General features: G+C 37.2%; 3 protein-coding genes across 3 annotated transcripts; all 3 read right to left on the reverse strand.

Annotated features, from left to right (window-relative positions):
• Positions 1-51: 51 nt before the first annotated feature.
• Positions 52-2986, reverse strand: LOC140788329 (uncharacterized). Its single transcript, XM_073137539.1, has 4 exons — positions 2758-2986; positions 1584-1728; positions 1198-1488; positions 52-860 (listed from the first exon to the last, which is right to left on the reverse strand). The coding sequence occupies exons 2-4, from the start codon at positions 1725-1727 to the stop codon at positions 222-224; spliced, it is 1074 nt and encodes a 357-aa protein (XP_072993640.1). The 5' UTR covers position 1728; positions 2758-2986; the 3' UTR covers positions 52-221.
• Positions 2987-3659: 673 nt separating this feature from the next.
• Positions 3660-8337, reverse strand: LOC140787939 (growth-regulating factor 5-like). Its single transcript, XM_073136979.1, has 3 exons — positions 7907-8337; positions 6937-7306; positions 3660-4392 (listed from the first exon to the last, which is right to left on the reverse strand). The coding sequence occupies exons 1-3, from the start codon at positions 8100-8102 to the stop codon at positions 3891-3893; spliced, it is 1068 nt and encodes a 355-aa protein (XP_072993080.1). The 5' UTR covers positions 8103-8337; the 3' UTR covers positions 3660-3890.
• Positions 8338-13294: 4957 nt separating this feature from the next.
• On the reverse strand, positions 13295-20013 carry LOC140788549 (tlg2p-like protein a). The gene is made up of 8 exons (XM_073137825.1): positions 19542-20013; positions 17310-17583; positions 16930-17019; positions 16737-16814; positions 15914-15991; positions 15702-15767; positions 15540-15620; positions 13295-13986 (listed from the first exon to the last, which is right to left on the reverse strand). Exons 1-8 carry the CDS (start codon positions 19736-19738, stop codon positions 13879-13881), a joined length of 972 nt encoding a protein of 323 aa, XP_072993926.1. The 5' UTR covers positions 19739-20013; the 3' UTR covers positions 13295-13878.
• Between the last annotated feature and the right edge of the window lie 205 nt (positions 20014-20218).

A 20218-nucleotide genomic window follows, 5' to 3' on the forward strand; every position in this document is an offset into this window, starting at 1 on the left:
ATTATACCAGAAAAGAAGGAATTAACAACACCGATTCTAGTCAAAGCATCATAGATCAATAATACCAATTGATTGATTTTTATTTAACTTCTCACCTCCCCAAACAGTGGAACAAAGTGTTTTGAGAAGGACTAGTCACACATACATTGAGAACAAGCAAGCGGTCCTCTTCCACAACATGGATGGTAATACTTATAAGACAGTCTAAATAGTGAATACTATCAGAAACACACACTTGCACTGGGTGCAGAAACAGAGGCAGGGTTTGCACCTGCTCCCTTAAGAGGAAGTGGATCCCAGACTTTTCCCTCAACCTCGCCACAATGTCCATCCTTATTTGGATAGAAAGCTGCCTTTGTTGTAGGACCAACAGATTCCTTGGATGCAGCTGCGGCCTTCAAGCGGAACCGCTCAGCTCTTGATCCAATTGTCTGACCTAAGATTGAAGCTGCTATGGTGAATGCCATCGCAGTCTTTGGCATCAACACTGACTTCCTCAGCATGGCGATGAGTGGAACAGCAGCATGGACAGCTGCAAACCACTGCGGGGAGAATTTCTCGGTGTGCTCCCTCCATACTCCAAGGGGAACATTAGCTGCCATTCCAAGCAAGGCTATGGCTAGCATTTTTGAAGGCAGAGGCTGGGGACGGAGAGTCTTAACTAGAGCTGTCCGGGCTAGGGCTGCCCGTGCAGCAACTATAGCTGGTGGGCACTTCAGTTTCATCCCAGGTGGTGGCTGTAGGGCCTTTGCGACAAGGGGTAGGACACCGCTCACTGCTCTGTAGGACTTAGCAATGGGGCACTGCCCAGTTTCCAACCAATCGTTGCTCGATGCCTCATGTGATGAATTACCTCCTTTCTGCATCCCGGATAAAAAAAATGAATATATAAGAGATCAATTGATGAAAAAATTGCTTCATCCTTCAACTGCCTTTCTAGTCCTTGATAATAAATTAATAATCAGAACAACTAAAAATATCCAGAAATTGTTCTCCTGGTCCAGGGTATGCATTTCCATGAAACTTAAAAAGGGTTGAACAAAGTAAACCTTTAGCTGAGAAGAAATATATTCTAATATACTGATGACAAGATTAGGACGTATTAGCTGCTCATATTAGAGTTAATTAATAGACATGGTTATCAAGAACCTTCTAATCTGTGAATGAATAAGGAAAATGTTTGATCAGAGGACTAACCTGTGAAGAATGGTCATGCTTGGAGGATTTCTTCTTCTGATTCTTCCACTTATCGGAGAAAAAATTAAAGCCAAATGGTCCTCCAAACCCAAAAGCTGAGAGACTAATAGTTGCTGCTTTAGCTGCTAAAGGGTTAAATTGTGGTGCTGGTGCTGGCTCACATACCACATTCTCATCACGCATATATGATTTTCCTGAGAGCGGAACAACACCATCTCGTCCATGGAAAAGCCTGAATGCTGTGTCGAAATTAGGACCATCTTCAAATATTGGACCCTTTGCTCCTTTAACCTAAAACATAGTACCAAATATTACGACAAAAGTAACTATCAACTCCTTAATATTAGAGTTCCCTTGGATTATAGAGGACGATCTTAGATTCTTACAGCCGCAGGAAAAGCTGAAGAGAAAGCAAAGCTCGTAGGTTCATTGATGTTTCTCAAGAATGGGCATCTCTGAATATCAGGATGGCTCAATGATTTCTCAGTTGCTGGTGATTCACAGGAAAACCCGCTGAAGAAAAGATCCATCCTGGAAGAAGCCCGACGAGTCAAACAAACATAAATAAAGATTGCAAAATGAAAACAGATAATCAAATAGTAAACAAGAGCTTCTTACACAAGTTACACCATCACTAATTATTTTCAATGGTCAGTCAGATAACAAAAATTCTATCAAAAGTCTGTCATAAGGTTGCAAGTTTAACAACAATAAGGGGAAAATGGGAACTTAGATAAACAGACATGTGTCTCCCAAGAAATAACTTAACTAAGTTGCAGTATCATAAATCACCAAGCACGATACAAGGAAATTTGTGAGAACTGAGAAGTATAATCAGATGTCACGGCAACTGACTCACAGGTTCTCAGGAATCTTTATAGTATTAGGAATCGAATAGGAAACACATTCCAGCATCAACAGAAAATAATCTAAGTACCCAAACCACCGAGACATTATTTAGCAACTGACATCAATTAAAGTAAAGCAGGTATATAATATTTCTGGAGACAGGAGCGATGAGACAATGAATGGAGAGTTGGAGATCGTCTAATCTGAAACTAAAGAGGATAACAGAAGATCAGATAAAGTAAATGCGACATAGATAGAATATCCCAAAGGAAATCTAAGTAGAACCAACTTGCGTAACTAATAAAATTTCTTCAAGGATTCAGATTTCTTCTCTTGTGCATGTACGAGAGGAAGGTGTTAGATTTCTTTCTTCCTTTCCCAAATTTGATATCAAAAAGTCCTCCAACAATTATGCAACAATTGCGCAAACCATGGAGATAGAGAAGACACCAATGTCTTATCTAGTTCTAAAAGTCAACTATAGATCTCAAGAAACCCTAGAACAACCCAACATATCAACCACTACCAACGAGATCTCAAAATCCAATCAATAAGAAAAGAAAACCATCATAAATTCAAAACAACTCCAGAAACGGCAATGATATTAATCACGATTCACAATTCAAGGAAGTGGATCTCATCAGAAAGGACGAAAATAGAATGATCTAATCGAAATTAACGGGTAGAAACCAAGGGAAGCCATCAGAGTACCTCGAGAAGCGAGAAAACTACACAGAATTTGCTCTTTTCTTGCTTGTTTCCTGTTCTTCTCGCAGCGGCGAAGACAGAGAGAGCTGAGACGAATCGTGTGGTAAACACGCACGGGGACGTCTCTCGTTTCCCTTCTCCTCTCTTTTCCTTTATTTAGTCTTCGCTGGTCGCTCCCCGAAGGGGATACCGGTTGTACCGGTCAGTGTTCCGGTTTAGCCAGTTACTCGGTTTCCGTGCAAGCCTGTTTAACCACGTTTTTGGAGAGAAATTAACCCTGACCGTTCGATGAGATGTATTACGGTTTTCTTGGTTTCTTTTTTTTTTATTTTCTTATTTTTGCAAAATAACCCACTTCAATTTACTTATTTACAGATGGGCCCATTTGTTGGGTCTTCCTAACTCATAATAAAGGTTCTGGGTCCGATTTCATTAAGTATTCTATCAGTGGTATATGTACATAATTCGAGCTCATTATGATCTGTCTATTTAGTGGATTGTGATCAATATTTTGGAATCCTAAAGCACAGTCAATGGTTAAAAAGATGCTACTAGTTCATAAAATTTTATAGTTCACAAGAGCAGATAAGAGTATAACATTTGGCTAAAGTCCAGATAGTTATCGCCACTTCAAACAAACACAACGAGCTTGCAGATGTTTTTATCTCCACATCTAACATAAGTTTATTTTTTGCACTTCTTCCATCCTATGACTGTATGATATCATTAGGAAACTGGAGCTGTTTCAACATGAACATACTACTAGATTTTTCACAGGTCATCGTAAAGATGCTAGATATCAGAGATAGTCCCTGAACCATGATACATTTGGCAATAAATATTGAAATCATTCAAGCCCACCATTTTGAGCAGCTTAGCTAGCTCTGAAACCACTGGATGATCTCTTCACTAAACAAGCCTGCAGGCAGGCTTTTTTTCCTTATTTCTCCAAACATCTGGACTGAAAACTTGTTCCATGCAGTCTTAAGGAAGTCTTAGTACAACAAAATGAAAGCAGCATACAGAAGTAGTTCAGTCAAACACCCTTCATCAAAACAAACTGGGGACTTTCTCTGAACAACAAGCACTCTAGCCACATCTGAACAAGTGTGGAGATCCGGTTCGGCGATCTTGCGTCAATCAAGCAGAGGACAGGTTAGGGGGGATGTGGGGGCATTGGGAGACCTGGAAGATGTGGTGAGGTCGGATGAGGCCATCGGAATGGAAATTGACAGCTGGGTGGTGGAGAACGATGTCCGGTTTGATCTGTCCTCTTCTATATCTGACCATGAATCTCTCGCTTGAGGCCACTCGTCGAAGAAAGGTCGAAGAGCTTGGTTTTTGTTCTTTACAGGCTCCAAAGAACCATATTCACTCCCGAAAAAGGAATGTTGCTGCTGCTCTCCTGATAGCGAGCTGATAGTTACTTGCCCAAGATCTTGCATTGGCTGGAGGTGAGGGTAGGCACTCTGTAAAGTAGGTTCACTGGCTTTAGACGATTGAAATGAGGATACACATGAAGGCATCAAGCGCCAGGAGCTGTCCACTGGAGAGTCCAGGCCAAAGGTCCTTGCACTTCCAGAAGCTTCAGACAAGAAACTGTGCTCATCCACTGCAGCTTTAACCCCATGTAGATACCTGCATGATCAAGACAATACAGTACATAGATGGAAAAAAAAATCAATTAGATCAAAAAAAAATTGCTAATTAAAATTAATACACAATATTCTTAGAAAACTAGGATCAAATGCTTTACTTTGTTGTTTTAAGAGAGTATATACGTTTAAATAGTTAATAAGACAAGAACAACAACCAAAACCTTTGATTACAATCTACTTGGGGTAAGCATATGGATCATTCTCCTAATCTCCTCCGTTCATCTCTATTTAGTATTTTAGTTTAACAATTTGTGTCAAATCAAGCACTTTCAGCTTCTTCTTACTAATTCTCCTGTTAGTTTTGGTCCCCCTGCCGGAACATTCTTTTTGAATGAAATCACTATTTTGTACTGGTGCATTTGTGCTGTCCTTGGACATGTTCAAACCATCTGAATCCATTCTCACAATATTTATACTCTAAATGTACTACCTTAAATTCCATTTGATATTTCATGATGTTTTAATAAATTAATTCCTTAATCTTACCTGTTTTAGTAACACAATTGTCAATTCTTAACATCACTCATCCATTCTTAACATCCTCATCTCAGGGACACGAACTTTTTAATTGTTGCTATCCAGTTCCCCATCAAGAAAGCATTGATTGTTGTCTAGTTGTCTTCTAAAATTCACGAGGTATATGACGAAAGGTAGAGGTTAAAGCCTTATGGAACAATTAAGTCGAGTAATATCAGAGAGCACAAGCTTCTAACTATTAAAAACAGCATTAATGCTAGATAAACCAGATGAAAAGAAGTGTGAAGAGAACAACACCACTTGGACATAGAATTAAAAATACTTTGTCAGCAGACAAGGCAAGCTTAGAGTAACAATGATATCTATTATAGATGCAAGCAAATAATTGGGTAAAAATGATGGTATACCTCTCACGAAACCGAAGGGAAAGGAAAATGACATATTACTGCCTTTAAACAAAACAAGTAGTAGGCCACCAGTACTTGAATCAATTGGCTGGTTGAGAACAACCTTAATAGTCCAAGGCCCAGAAAGCACAGCTGATTTAAACTAAATGGAAGAATATATGAATGAAAAGAGATGTTGTAAGACAATAGTGATTGATGGTGATATGAAGCTTAATGATCAAGTAAAGTATGAAAGAAAGCTTAATTCAAATAGAACCTAGAACCCTTGATTTATGACCATTAAACAATTAGAAATGATAACTTGGCATTTGGAAATGCAATCTAGAATATTGTTTTTTAACTGTTCGGCTAGCCAAAATTAGAACAGCACAAACTATGAGGAAGGCAGAAACACAAAAAGAAGGACAAGATTCATTCGTACAGGACATCCACAAATTAGTCTCACTTAAAATTAATAGGGTGATAAAATCATAAAATACTACAAAGAGAAATTTAAAAAAAACAACCACTAGGCCGACTCATTTGAGAAGGAATCATCATATTTTGTGGAAAAGAATCGCTTTCATATCAAGAAAGCAAAGGAGATCATCCAGTGCTTTTGTAAGGAAGAAATTTCAACCTCATGTGGAGTGGAACATGTCAAAAGGCAAACTCACAAATAAACCATAACATTTAACACTACCTGCATCAATTGGAATTTTTTATAAAAAAAAAAATCTCTTCAAACAGCATAAGAACATAAGAAAGAGTACTGAAAAATTTCTATGATTCATGATCCTACTCTTTGCAAGTAACTCTATATAGGTAGGCACAAAGTTCAATCTACTAACATAGTCAGATATGAGTTTCTTCAATAAACTTTAGTATAATATGATCTAGTCAAGACCACAATTTTCCATATTAACATTTTTAACTTCTAAGTACCTACTACCTAGGATTGCCTTAATTTCCAGTTGTTATAATATGCAAAGAAGGGCACGTATGATGTATTAGTGATCGAAGATACCCAAAAGATGATATCATTTCCTAGATTCTGAAGATGGTATTTTCAGGTGTGTGATAGATTTAATGAATTATCATTCATCTTAACCAACAGTTGGATAAAGATGGAGTTACATCCTAGCATGCAGAGGCACATAACTATGATAGCTATGTACAAATATGAGCTGATCTGAGTTGTACTATTAAGATTGTATCAGAAGACCACAATGTTGAAAACCCAAGTAATAACCAAGAGAAGGTTCAGCCCACAGAAAACACAATCATTATTTTGATGAATTGCAAGCATATGCAGTCTAGAAGATTATCGTAAAAAGGGAAAAAAATTCAACCAATAATTATTAGCTTAAAGATTCTCATATCTAGAGAAAGTATATTGTGGTCCAATATGGCCTACCGCCTACGCAATGGCAAATAATCATGCAACAGTTATCAATTGCTTTCATAGTCAAAACCTAAAAAGGGCAATCACAATGTAACTCTAGGAATGACTGATAATGAGAATTTATATATGATCACGTCTGTCAAGCACAATAACATCCACATCGCACAATCACATCCCAACCAAGATATATATTCATACTTATAAGGGCAAACTCCTTAGCATATACTAAATAATCTAACAAGAAAGAAGAAAATACTTGTTTCCATAGGAGCTAGTGTTGATCTGAAGCTGAGAGGAGCTGGCCCTGCCTAGGGACAGACCCTGAGGGTTGTTACCAGCTGCAATGGATGGCAGGGAGATGGTCTGGAAGCTGCCGTTGCCGCTCCCACTTGTGCTGCTCCCGGAGGGAGTGAGAGATGTCACAGTCGACGAGGACGACTGCGATTGGGAGAGGGCTTGCGATTCCACAGGCTTTCTTGAACGGTTTCGACCACGATGCATGTGGCGCTCACAATACTTCGAGTCAGGGTATGCTTCCTTGGAGCACCGCCATTTCTTCCCGTCGGTCCGACGGCACCGTCCTGGTTCTGGATCCAGCTTTTTCCCATAGTAGGTATAGTAGCCCACTAACAAAAACTACTCCTATTAGCATACAAGGGAGCAAACAAAAACCGAACTTCTAATGTAATTTCTTCTGAATCAAACCCAAAAAAAAATTAATAAAGAGTGACGATCGGTAGAGAAGATCATAAAATCAGACCTTTCCAACTCTGAGTGAAGAAGCCAGAAAAAAAAGGTTTATATTAAGATCTCTGAAAAGCTGAACAAATAACAGCAGAAATCTCCAAGAAACCAAATTTACTACAGTAAAAGAAACATAAAAGAATCTCATCGTTTGAAGCACTAGCCTAGAGTCTGATGAAGCCTCGAAGGCCTCAAGCAAATCCACAAGAACAGCGACAACTCGACCGAAACGACGAAAGAAATAGCACACAAGACCAAAAAAATCACTTTCTCCACCTTATCACGTCACACAAATCTGAGGAAAACCCCATAATTAAAAAAGGACCCCAAAAGGAAATTTTTATCATAGCAACCTACAGATAAAAGCGAAAAACAAACTTCTATCACCTCCAAAACTAGATTTTCCCACCAATAGAGTAAAATAAATCCCAATCCATAGAAACCCAACAATAAAAGAACAGAAAAAGGACGAAATATCTTACGGGCGGGGTGGTGATAGTATCGAGCAGGAACAGCCTCAAAACTCCTCCTGATCGGGACAAGGAGATCCGGCGGAATGGGGACTCCGGCGATGAGGTACTTAAAGATCAGCGCTTGGTGCTCCAACTCCACCCATTGCGCCGCCGTGAAAGGCGACCGGAAACCTCCCCCCGCCCCCGCCGCCATCGAGCTGTTCATCCCCTCCCTCTTCTAGAAGAAGAGAGGACCCAAATAGAAAAGGAGGAGAAACGAGGTATAAGAAGGAGACGAGGACGAGGAGGAGGAGGAGGATGAGAGGTCAGGCATGGCGCAATGCGGTCGCGTCCTCCGCCGGCGAGCGAGAGGCGTAGGGTTTCCCCATTTTTTGCGGCGGCTAGGAGAGGGATATAGATGGAGAGAGATAGAGATAGAGAGATAGAGAGAGAGACAGAGACAGAGAGACAGAGAGGGAAGTCGGTGGAGGTAGGAAGTGATGCTTATATAGGAGAAAAAGAAAGAGAAAGTACTTTATGGTAAATTAATGGTAAAGGAGGGGGTTGAGAGAATCGATGCTGCTGCTATTAATGGAGAAGGGTGGGCGTTTAACGAAATATTATAAAGTCGAAGGGGGGAAGTAGAAAAAAAAAGAGCGGCCTTTTGCATAGTGTGTGTGTTCGCTAAGGGAGACAACGTATCAGCTTGGGCGTGGGAAAGAAAAGGCTGGGTGTTATATGCTTTCCCAATATAGCTGACAGTTCCTGCATTTCCACGTAGCTTTGTTCTCCCTATCTCGCTTATCTTATCACAACCATGTTATTATTCGTTTTGCGTATAATTTCTAAGATAAAAAGGGATTTATTTAGACCCATTAAATTATCACCCTTCTTTTTTTTAATTTTATTTTATACGTAGACCTAGTAAATTATTGAAAAAAATAAGCTAAAAAAAAAAAGACTAAACCACTCTATGAGATTTTTATCTCTTGTTTTCTCTAAAATATTTGAGATAAAATATAACGAAAAGAGATGTTTTAGGACTCTATGTTTGCATAGTTCTCTCAATGCTCAAATTTCTGGAGCTTTTGCAAAGGGGATAAGGCAATGATTGGCTGCACAAAAATAATGAGAGGCAATTATAAAAAAAATATAAAAAAAATTAAAAAAAAAACTCTTGTTAGTTTTCTAACAGTGAATTAAGGCTGACAAGGATGTATTTACAGTCTCATGCACTAAGCTGGCTTTTAGTAATTGGCAATCTTCTGCATGCAGTAAGTGGTATACTTTTTATCACTTTTATGAGGTCCCACATGCATGCATGCCCTTTAAACTTAGGACTCTTTCTTTAACTCCACTGTTGTTGGAATCTTCTTACTTAGTATTATTGCTACTTAGATTGAAAATTTTATGACCTATGATCATACTTTGTTTTGGTTCATTAGAGTGGGAAATAGAAGTAGCATCTGTCTACATCTCCCTACACACCAGTGGGTATTTATTTATCCATGAGAAGAGCAAGGGGGTGTGATCTGGTACCTAAAATATAAAATTAAGTTATTTTAACTATGACTTAGTATTGCGTTGCATTTCTGAAAAATAAAAGTATATAATTTACGCTCTGAATTATAAAATAATACAAAATGTCGTTTAAAATATGATATATATTTTAGTGACTTACGTTCTTTAGTCAATCGATTATCTAACATGATATCAAATGCAATCGGATGTGTATTCTATCGTCAATCATTGATCCATGTGCTCTATTAAATGTTGCACGAAAGAGAATAGTAATTTTTTTTAATACTTCAAAGAAAATACAACGTAAAATTATGTTTTACACGGTGAAAAGATAAGAAATATTTACGTATAGACTTAGTGAAGGATTGTTCATTTTCGCGTAAACTTGCTTATTTGTGTATTAATCCTCCAAGCTATAAAAAAATTTGAAATATTATTTTGTTAGTTAAAATTTTCTATTAAAAAATAATATGTATGTATATATATCATATGATTAATTATATAAAGCTAATTCGAGTCTAAGTTCCAAGTCCGCAGAAAATGAAAAATAAAAGTAATTTACAAATCACATCCTATATTTTATTTATTTTGTGATTCACATTACATGTTTAATGATTTTGTAACTCTACCCTTCTTTTTTTCCAATAATTCTTATTTAACACTCTAACATTATTTCCACTAACTGATATCGATCAAATTATTAAAACACCCTCACTAATATTTTTTCTCTTCTCTGCCCCTCCTTTAAAGAAAACATGCGTAATTTAGGTATTCATAAATAATTTCATATATTATAACGGAATATTCCTTTGCTTTGCCGGTAATATTTAAATTAACGGACAGTATTAAATAAGATATAAATCACAAAATAAATAAAATATAGGGTATAATTTGTAAAAAAATAAAAACAAGGGGGGATGGCAGAGAAAGAGAGATGGACGGTGGATTAGGGGATGACAAGTAGTGCACGTGACGCGTACGATGTGGACCGGGGGTAAAGCCCGTCCTTTGTCCTCCGGTTCAGGTGGTATGGTGGGTGGATTCGGACCGGGACCATCTCTTGTCCCTGTCGGTAGTTGAGATGGTAACCCACTTCTTCCTTTGTGGTCCTAACTACTCTCTCAATCTCAACAAAGGTTAAATTCTAATTTTACTCTCTCCCCCTCTTTTTTTTTTCTTTCTATTTTTCAACCAAATATATCATAATATAAAAGAAAACACTATCGGATAAGGTTTTACAATAGGTAGTAAGTTTTTTAAGATACCTCCTCATCTTCCGCTTCTCGCTCGCAAATATTGCTTAGGATTATAAGCTATGGATGTACTTGGAAAGGAAGATTTTTGATTACCGATGTTAACGATGCTTTTTGTAATCATAGTGGTTTGATTAAGATATCCAAGAGCATAAGGCCTTGAGTTTAAGCTGGAAATTATAGTGTTTTTTTTTATATTTGTGAAGTAAATTGTAGATCTCTCGCTGCTAATGAAATAGTGTTGAGATAGTTAAAAGATAGTATTCCCTTATTGGAATCCCAATAGCATTGATTTAATTTAAATTATAGACGTATGTATTACTAATTAATAGTTTAGTGAGTTAAAATAGAATTAGCAAGTTTTTGTGAAGAGTACTATTAGTCGTATCGCTACTCACTATTAGGGGTAGCAATTAGGTCGACTTAACCGGATTCGAGCCGGGTTGGGTCATGGTATTGTAATTATAAACACAATATGTTTATTAAAATTGGTCAGAATTTCTAAACACGAATATAACCTATTTATTACACTAATTACATTGGTATTGGGTGGCGCAAGTAATTAAAATTTATATAAATTATTTGAGTTATAAATATATTTTCTTTTGAGTTGTAATATATGTTTTTTCTTATTATAAATGACTTAATTGAGTCATAAAAGTGTTATAGTATCATAAATGGATTGACAAGTCCGATCATAACTCATAAAATATGTTAAAAGATGTTAAGTAATAAATACGAACACGATTCGTTTAATAATTGGGTCGGGCAAAATCTTGACTCCAACTAAACAAAACACAAACTCATTTAGAAGTCGAATTATCAGATCGATCAACTTTTGTTGGATTCCCTAAGCATTATTTTGCTTTAAAAAGAAAAGGATGTCACCTTCATCCAAATTATTTTGGGGTTTCAACTTATATATCATAAAGAAATAATTATTCTGGCTAAACTATATAAAAAAAAAGAAATAATTTCTTTTGTAAAAAAAGAAAAAGAAAAGCAAAGAGTAAGGTTTAAAATAAATATAGGTCGAATGAACTCGGAGTGGACCTCTGCTTAGATCCGGTCCGTATTGCTGTTCAGCCAATGTGTCGGGATTTGAGACCAAACTTTAAATTGCTTGAGCAATAAGTTGACCCTCGATGAACCCGTATATGGGACCATCCCTCCTCTGAATTCTTGAAGCTGATTGCCTCCTACCATGGCTGCAGTAACTTCCTGACATCGCACCCACCTGGCGACCGTCCATTGGTTGGATCGAAATTCTTGGGTTGCTGACGATCTTTGCTGTTTAAGAATTTCAGACAAAAATCGGTAGTTATCTTCCCTACGACCCCAACATGTTAGAGAATTCATTCTAAACTCTAAGCAATTATTATTAAAAAAATTTATTTTGTCGTTCCGTAACTTTACTCTACTACTCGACAATAAAATAGAGCAATGTTTTAGTGACGTTTGGTTTAGAGTAATAGTTCGGCAATACATACGTTTTAAAGTCTGGACTATGCGATTTAATATGTTAATTAAAACTCATTGAAATCTAAGTGTCTTTGCATTCGAAAATAATTTATCTTTTGTCTAGTTTGATACAGCGTCAGATACCTCCCTTACGACTAAGGAGATCCTAGGGTTGACTTGAACTATAAGTAATTATTACGAAGAAAATTATTTAGTGGTTTGGTAGCTTAGATCAATGACTCGACTAAGTTAATGACTCCGTTGTACGGTGGCTTAGACGAGTAGCTCGACGGTGCGATAATTTATTTTAAAAATATCAAAAAGTAAAGGCTAAATTATAAATCTCCAATATAATAGTAATTGAGTCTTACCATAACTTTTTATTCACTAAAAATATTAAAGTTGATATTTGATAAAAAAAATTTATTGAATTAATATATGTACATGATTTGAGTTTGTTGTAGCCCATTTCTTAGTTCAGTTGTTCAACCTATATATTGGGAAGTGCTAATATCTTCGTCTAGCTTATAGCCTACATACACATAATAGATTTAAAAAAACCCAATTATAAGGTCAGCATTGTATCCTACCCTACCCTATAATTTGAGCTCATTGTGATTAGTTTTTTTGAGACTGTTGACAGTAATTATCCAACTTATATATCCAGAATATACCACATTTGTCTAGTATATGATTAGCACATAGATACATAAGCAATAATCTGTCGATCAAAGAAATAAAAGGCCAGAGTATGAAATTATGAGAAGTTTTGACTCGAGCGGTTCGAGGACCTGAAAGAGTTCAGGTCAATGGTACAAAAATTTCCTTTTTCTTCTCCATCCAATCAAAATTTTATTTATACGACATATTATTACTTACTTTTATATTGTTCTCAGAAACAACACTGATGTTCTTCATTCTTCACATATATGCTTTTGTAATTGACCATTTATATAAATAAATCACCCTAAAAAAAAGCCGTAGCTCACTTCTTACTACTTTAGAACTTCTTCAAAGATAATAAAATATTTCTTACTAAAGGTAACTCTCTTATCGATATATTGCTATGTAAATCACTGTCTCAGAAAGTGATTAAACTAGCACTTACACAGTTACAAGATAGCAACTACACTTTGAGAACTATAGTAAAATAGTAAATTTCGATTACCAGGATTGGCCAAAATGTCCTCAAAAGAAACCACCATCATTCAATGATGGCCAAGTAAAAGAATTATATTCCTAGTCTGGGTTAAAGCTTTGCAAACATTACATCAGGCCTTTGAGAAGTGTGTCACGAAAAATATTTACTGTAAGAAAGACAAATAACAGGAGCAATTGTCGCAGTAAAGAATGGGGACCTCGAGTACCTCACGTGGTCTAACAACAATCCCGACGCAAAGGGAGTTTCCAAGAAAAATAACTCTTTATGAAACCTCTTCAAAACTTTGAACAGTCTTTAACAATAGGAACCAATTCAAAAATCTTCTTCTCATCCATCCATCAAGTGAAGCATGCATCCATATGTTGTTGTTGTTGTTGTTGTTATTGTTGTCGTGGTGGTGGTGCATTATCCAACCATCCTGGTCTAGCAATACAAGAATCTTCCAGCTTGAAAGCATCAGCAATCCATAGATGAGTTATAAGTTCAGGCCTCCTGATATCAATCAAGCATATTCATCTGCACAAACACTAGATAATGTTTCATGGGAAAGCGTGACGGTGGAGATCACTTGGAAACACATCACGATGGATATGAATCTGATTGAATCAGAAAATGAGTTCCTTCAGGATAAGAAGAACTATCATGATGAAACACATTATGACAAGGACTGTGGCACACATCACCATCCCCCCTTTCTTCTGTGTTCTTTCAGCCTGCATATAAGAGAATGCTAAGATGTCAAAATGAAAATAAAAAAAGCCACAGCTCATATTGCTTACATACTGGTGCTGGTGTTCATTTTGTGCATTATGAAAAGGATAAAATGGCGGCAAGCAGAGAAAATACATGCAGATTTCATCAGCACTATAACTACAACAACATCTCATAGTTTCCATATTATAGACGTAATTTATAAATCTCCATAAACAAACAGTTGGGCATGTTGATGTCAGCTGTCTACAGAGATAAATAGATCAATAACTAGTTCCATTGGGCACCTGAACAGAGAGGTTACAGTATAGGATATCAAAATGAATTCTCTTTCCGAAGCTAGTATTAGTCCTTCTATATCTAACACCACAAGTGCTTGTATAACCAGTTCACTGATATTGGAAATATTATTTAGTCAGCCGGTTGGCAGAGACTTGGCCTATTGTCGGCAACACACCATGCGGCGCTCCATCTTCTTCACAAGAAAGAGCTAGGGCAGCAGGAATTCTCCAAGTCACTGTCTTATAGTACTCAGCTCTTAATCTCACACAATTGTATACAAGGCTCATACACAGCAAAATGAAATGTTTTTACATGTAAAGGGGTCAGCCCTTAATATAGAGGCAAAAAGGACATAAATACAAGTGTTCACTGAGTAGTGGAGGGCTCAAGCTAAGAAGGATGGCCTGATGTTCTGTAGGTAGTCCCCTTAGTTATGCGCACACTGTTCTCTTTGCAGCTTGCACAAAGTCAGATTTCATTGGTTCATCCCAGCAGTAGGGACACTTCCTAATATCACATAAGGCTGCGAGGGATTGATTAGCTCTCCTAAAGTCAATAAAGGTTGTTGCAAGTTGGTCTGTCCAACAGCAGTGCAGCAATAGTCCTAGCCAAATCGTGGAACAAACTTGAGTGCCTCTTGCTCAACAAAGATTGCAATTCATTCTGGTTGTAAGTCAAGGGTCCCACAAAGGAGGTGAAACATTGAAAGTCAGAAAAAACTGCTCTCCCTCCTCTAATCCTTTGTTGTTGTCTTACCGTGCTCTATAACACCTCATCCTTCAATATGCAATGTTCAGCGTAGAGAACATGGTGTCCCTCCAAATTACTGTGGTGCTCTTCAAAGACGAATTAGTCACAACCTAGTTTAGGCCCTTAGACACTTGGGCTAAGGTCAAAATTTTGATGGGCTGTGACATGATGCTTTAAAAGGGCAAGAAATATTAAACTATGCTCTATAGGATTCTGAGAACCTTCCTGGAAACAAAGCCGATATAATCTTACCATCCAGTAACAGTTAACTGGACAGTTTAAGAACTCAAGCCAAACTTTAAACATATTGGAAGATTCAAGAACCCTAGTTAAAAGTAAGCATCTTAAATGCCATTGGCTACAGAAACAGTAGATATATTAGTAAGCTTGGCAAATTCCCAAACTCCTGGGTTGATAAAAAACCAACTATAGGCCTAAAAAAGGTAGATTTCAGTTACCCTTGGCAAAAGACCCCACAAAGAACAAGCAAGAGAGGAAGATTAGAGAGATTAGAGATTGGCACCTTCTGCAACTGTTTAAAGCCTTCTTCCACTGAAGCTGCAACATTCTGTACATTATAGTCTATCCGGTCAATGATGGTCCCCTATGAATAAAAGGTGCATCAGAGTTAGGCCATGTGCCATCATTGTTGACACTTAGTTTTTCTAATTGCAATATACAGTACCTGATCTATTACAAGAACAGAGAGATCCTTCATGATCTGAGCAAGCTCTTTAACTGATTCTACAACCTTCATGCAATATTGAAGTCAGAAATTTGCTGAAGAGAGAGGTATATCATATATGTCTGGTTATATACAGCTTTTTCATGGAGCAGCTAACAATAAGCTTTGTAAGCCCATGACTTTGGAAGATTTATCAGATGAAAGACTGTTACCTGTGTAATTTCTCTCTCCCTCTCTCTTGTGAATGCTTCACTTTTTTTCAGCTTTGACATCTGAAGATCAGAAAAACCCTGCAATCCAAGTATAAAGACCTCCACTGAATTTTATTAATCAGGACTAAACAGTAGTAATGTACCAAATTTCTAGGATTCCACTTCATGCAACCATATAAACAACAGAAATGTCTGCGAAGAAAGCTCAACTTGCCAAACAAACCATATTCTGCACTTTCAGAATCTACTAGAATAAGCTAACAAATTGAAGGTTAGCCAAGAGAGAAGGTTATCAACTATCTATGAAGGACTCTTCAGATAACATTCAGATCCAGAGACTCTTGCAGGAAGTGAACAGAGAAAACCACCCAGTGGTTTTGCAATAACTTAGTCAAAACTTGATGGCATACAAATGGAGTTAAAAGTACAAGATGACTATTACTAATTTGGAAATGCTGAAAGTTGAGGTGGTTGAAGAAAACCAGCAAAATTCTTGAAAAATGGAGCATTATTTGGTCGGACCGGTCCAAATTCAAAACTAAATCAAGAGGACACAACTGAGCAACTTCTGAATAGTTCAACTGATGAGTGATGACACCACAATGACAAAGATATCCAGAGAAGCAGGTTCCAAGTCTATGGAAATCTAATTGGCGCCAAATCTATTAGAAATCCAAATTCAATAGACTAGATTTATGCTGGATCAAGACAGAGATTCATACTAAATGTATACATATATTTTCCTTTTATTCAAATAATAGAAATATATGCCCGCAAAATTATATTATATGCTAATTAGTATGAGAACATTTGAGCAACATACCACATCAAGAAAGTCATCCTCTTCTGATGTGGATCTGGTTCCATTTAAATTCATCTCCAAATCAACACCATCTTGACCCTAAAAAGGCATCAAATAGTCGTATAATACTATAATACCTCTGAAAAAGCCGATGGCATTTTCAAAAACCAGTTGAAAAGAGAATATGAAATATTAAAAAAAATGAAAGTTCAACCTCTTTTTGCTGTTGAAGCCGCTTTAGATAAGAAGATTGTTTTTTTCTGAACTCCATTGAAAGGCTTTGAAGGTCAGTTGCAAGTGATCTCTGCAAGAAAACAATAAAAAATCACAACAATTTATACTGCAAAAGTGCGAAGGTGCAGAATCAGTAAAAGATAAGTTAAATGAATTTATACTGCAGTACTCTTGTTGCCTAGCCAAGTGAAGCCACAAAGCAAAATCTTCAGTAGAGTAGCACATTGTATCAAATACACAGCTTATTTAACATTTTAAAAAATGGTTCTAGCTTTCTGATCATTTGGTCTCATAGTAGAGTCAAGTAAATCAACAAGATATGCATAGTCAGCATAATTGTCAAGATGAGTACCATCATACCTGGACATTTTTCCGAACATTTGAATCTTCAGATGGATCAGTAGATGAAAGCTTTTGTAATCTCTTCTCCGATCTCTTCAGTAAATCGGTAATCTCGTGAGTAAGAACCTCGATTGCATGTTGGTCGTCCATACCATCTGCAAAAGAAGGCATTAATGCTTTTGCATGTGCCTTGGCTAATTCTCCCATTTTTGTCCTAGCTCGCTGCATATTTGTGCCTATTTCTTCTGAAACATCCACCCAAGCTGGAGGCAAACCAACTGTAACTGCACCTCTATTTGCAATAGAGAATACTAGGTGTTACGCTTTGAATTGCAGCATACTATCAGACAAGCAGTGGAGGCAATAGAACATATAAAAAGACGTCCTCTTTTACTTCATTATTTTAAGGAAATAAAGATGAATAATCTACCTCATATACATAATAAAGATAAGGAGGAAGCACCCTACTGCCATCCGTTATTTAACAATGCTAAGCAAATACTTTACTAAGAAAAAGCTCTTGAAGGACGACAACAATCCACAGAAGATGGAAAGATAAGTCAGCTTAGAAGATTTGTAGGTTATCACTGTGATCAGATAGCACATATAGATAGAAAAAAAACTGCTGTAATTTCATTTTTGCTTTAGTTTTGAACACATGCTCTTCCATGCCTCTGATCTTTAATTAAAAATATGAAACAGGAAGACATAGATGATAATAAATGTTCCCTAAAAGGCATATCCGTGATCAAGGATTGTAGAGTCGTACCAAGCCCGTATCATCCGATATGGGTACAGGATCAGAAGACACTCATTATGTGCCGCACAAAACCTATTAAATTAAATCAAAATGACTCAAATTGATATATATATAACTTAATTTTGCTAATCTATCATTTATAAGAGTCATTCTATAGCAATCAAAAGGGAAATTTGATTTCTCTTAGAATTTGCCCCAAATTTCAAGAAACCTGAAATTAATATGTTAAATTCATTCAAATTGGGTGAAAATACTCAAATAGGTGTAGTAACATGTTAGATTAACTCTAAATGAGTTAATTTGAATCCAAATTTTATAACTTTAAACTAAAAGTTTAGTATGATTAGAAATTATTTGATAATATTGATTTTCCCCGAATTATTCAACTATTGTCAATTAATGAATGTCTTTAATCATAAAATGTGTTTAATCATATATGATATATCTATTTGATTATTGCTATATCTTTGACAAAATATATCATTTATTATACTTTCTAGGGAATGTAGATATTAGAATATAAAATATGTCTAAGAAACATATTAGAGACGTGCCAATGGCAAACTAGATATGGGGTGTACAACTGCCATGGAAATTCTTATCTGTGATACAATAGGGAGGAAACATATTTAGGATTTTAAATTTTGACCATTTATGCCTTAAAGAGATGTAGCATGCCTGACATCAAAAGTCATTTAGGTTCTTCATTGTCTAAGTTCTTTACCTTCCAAGGGGGAACAATACTTTATGCCCATTCTCCCTCGTTATGAGACTAAACGCATCCAGAAGGCAGAGGATTCTATCCGCCAACTAGCCAATTGGTTCCATGGGACAGGCTAGACCCTCTAATTTTGAAGTTTTGCATTCAGCAAGATTTTTTAGCAACTAGTTGAGTTTACATTTAAAGATTCTTCAAAAAAGCAAGAAGGAATTCCTATAAGAAACTGGACTCAAATATTCACAATCTAGAGAAGTAAAACTCACTGACCAATTTCTGAAATTTAGAGTTCTAAACCTTTTGTATACATGTATAAACATGTCCCTTAATGGGAAGTAGCAAGCTCAAGTTATGTTATAGTCCATATGCACATTGGATAAGCAAGTGAAGGATAAAATTTTAAGTACAAAGCCAATTCAGACGGAGTGTACACCCACATTAAGCACCATTTCTTGAAATTAAATATTCAGAAGAAGCGTCACTTCTTACTAATTCTGACCTAAGCGAATCCTCCAACCTTATTATATGGCAATTCCCTAAATGCGTTAAAATTAAGGGAAATTGGTCGCCGTACGGGGATGCAGAAATCTCATCAAATTTAACCAAAATTGAGCAACAATTTTCCACATACAACTTCTCTTAGTCTAGATCCACTACGCAGTCGTCATGTAAGAACACCACGTCTATGATTTCTAACATAGATAGATCGGATCGGATCGGATAAACTTAGAGATCACAGAGAGAGAGAAAAGAGAAGGAGAAGCGCGCAGACCTGGAACCGCCGGGGTCTTCCGTGCTCAGAGGAGCGTACGGCCGATCCGATCGCAGCAGCGAAGCGTTCACGAGCTCGATCACGGGCCCACCTCCTCCTCCCGAGGAAGACGAAGCGCCCGAAGGCGACGGGACCCGAACGCTACGAAGGGCATCTCGATACTTCCTATATAGAGGCGTTCGATTCCTCGTCGCCATGGCGAGGAGAGGAGAGATGAAACCCTAGACGGAGTGCTGAAATTCGGTAGAGGAAGAAGACCAATGCGGAGGAGGAGGAGGTGGGAGGAATGGAGAACAAGATAGATATCGGCGATCTAAGTGCGGTTAGCGCGAAGTCGTCGACGAGCTCAGGGCTAAGAATTTGGCGATCTCGGGTAGTTAGGAAGGAAGAAGGAACATCGGGTACTTGGTAGAGAAGGAAGGTGCTAAAATGCGCCGCCCCTTTCTGACTGTTGGAAGTTATTCACTTATTTGGGCCGTAGTCGATCGGATCTCGTATGGTAAAAGCGGATCGGATCGGATCTGATCGGATCTTGCTCAAACTTATATCCGTATCCATCATTTCTTAAGCAACTCTCTCTCACCCACCAACAAAGACATTCTACTGCTACCGGGTTTTAATGTTCAACGCCTCAACGAAGATTGATCTTCTATTTCATTGTCCAAATGTATGTTTGA

The sequence above is a fragment of the Typha latifolia genome, chromosome 5, assembly GCF_019914945.1.
Source record: "Typha latifolia isolate L0001 chromosome 5, TyphaL0001v2, whole genome shotgun sequence".
Taxonomy (NCBI): Eukaryota; Viridiplantae; Streptophyta; class Magnoliopsida; order Poales; family Typhaceae; genus Typha; species Typha latifolia.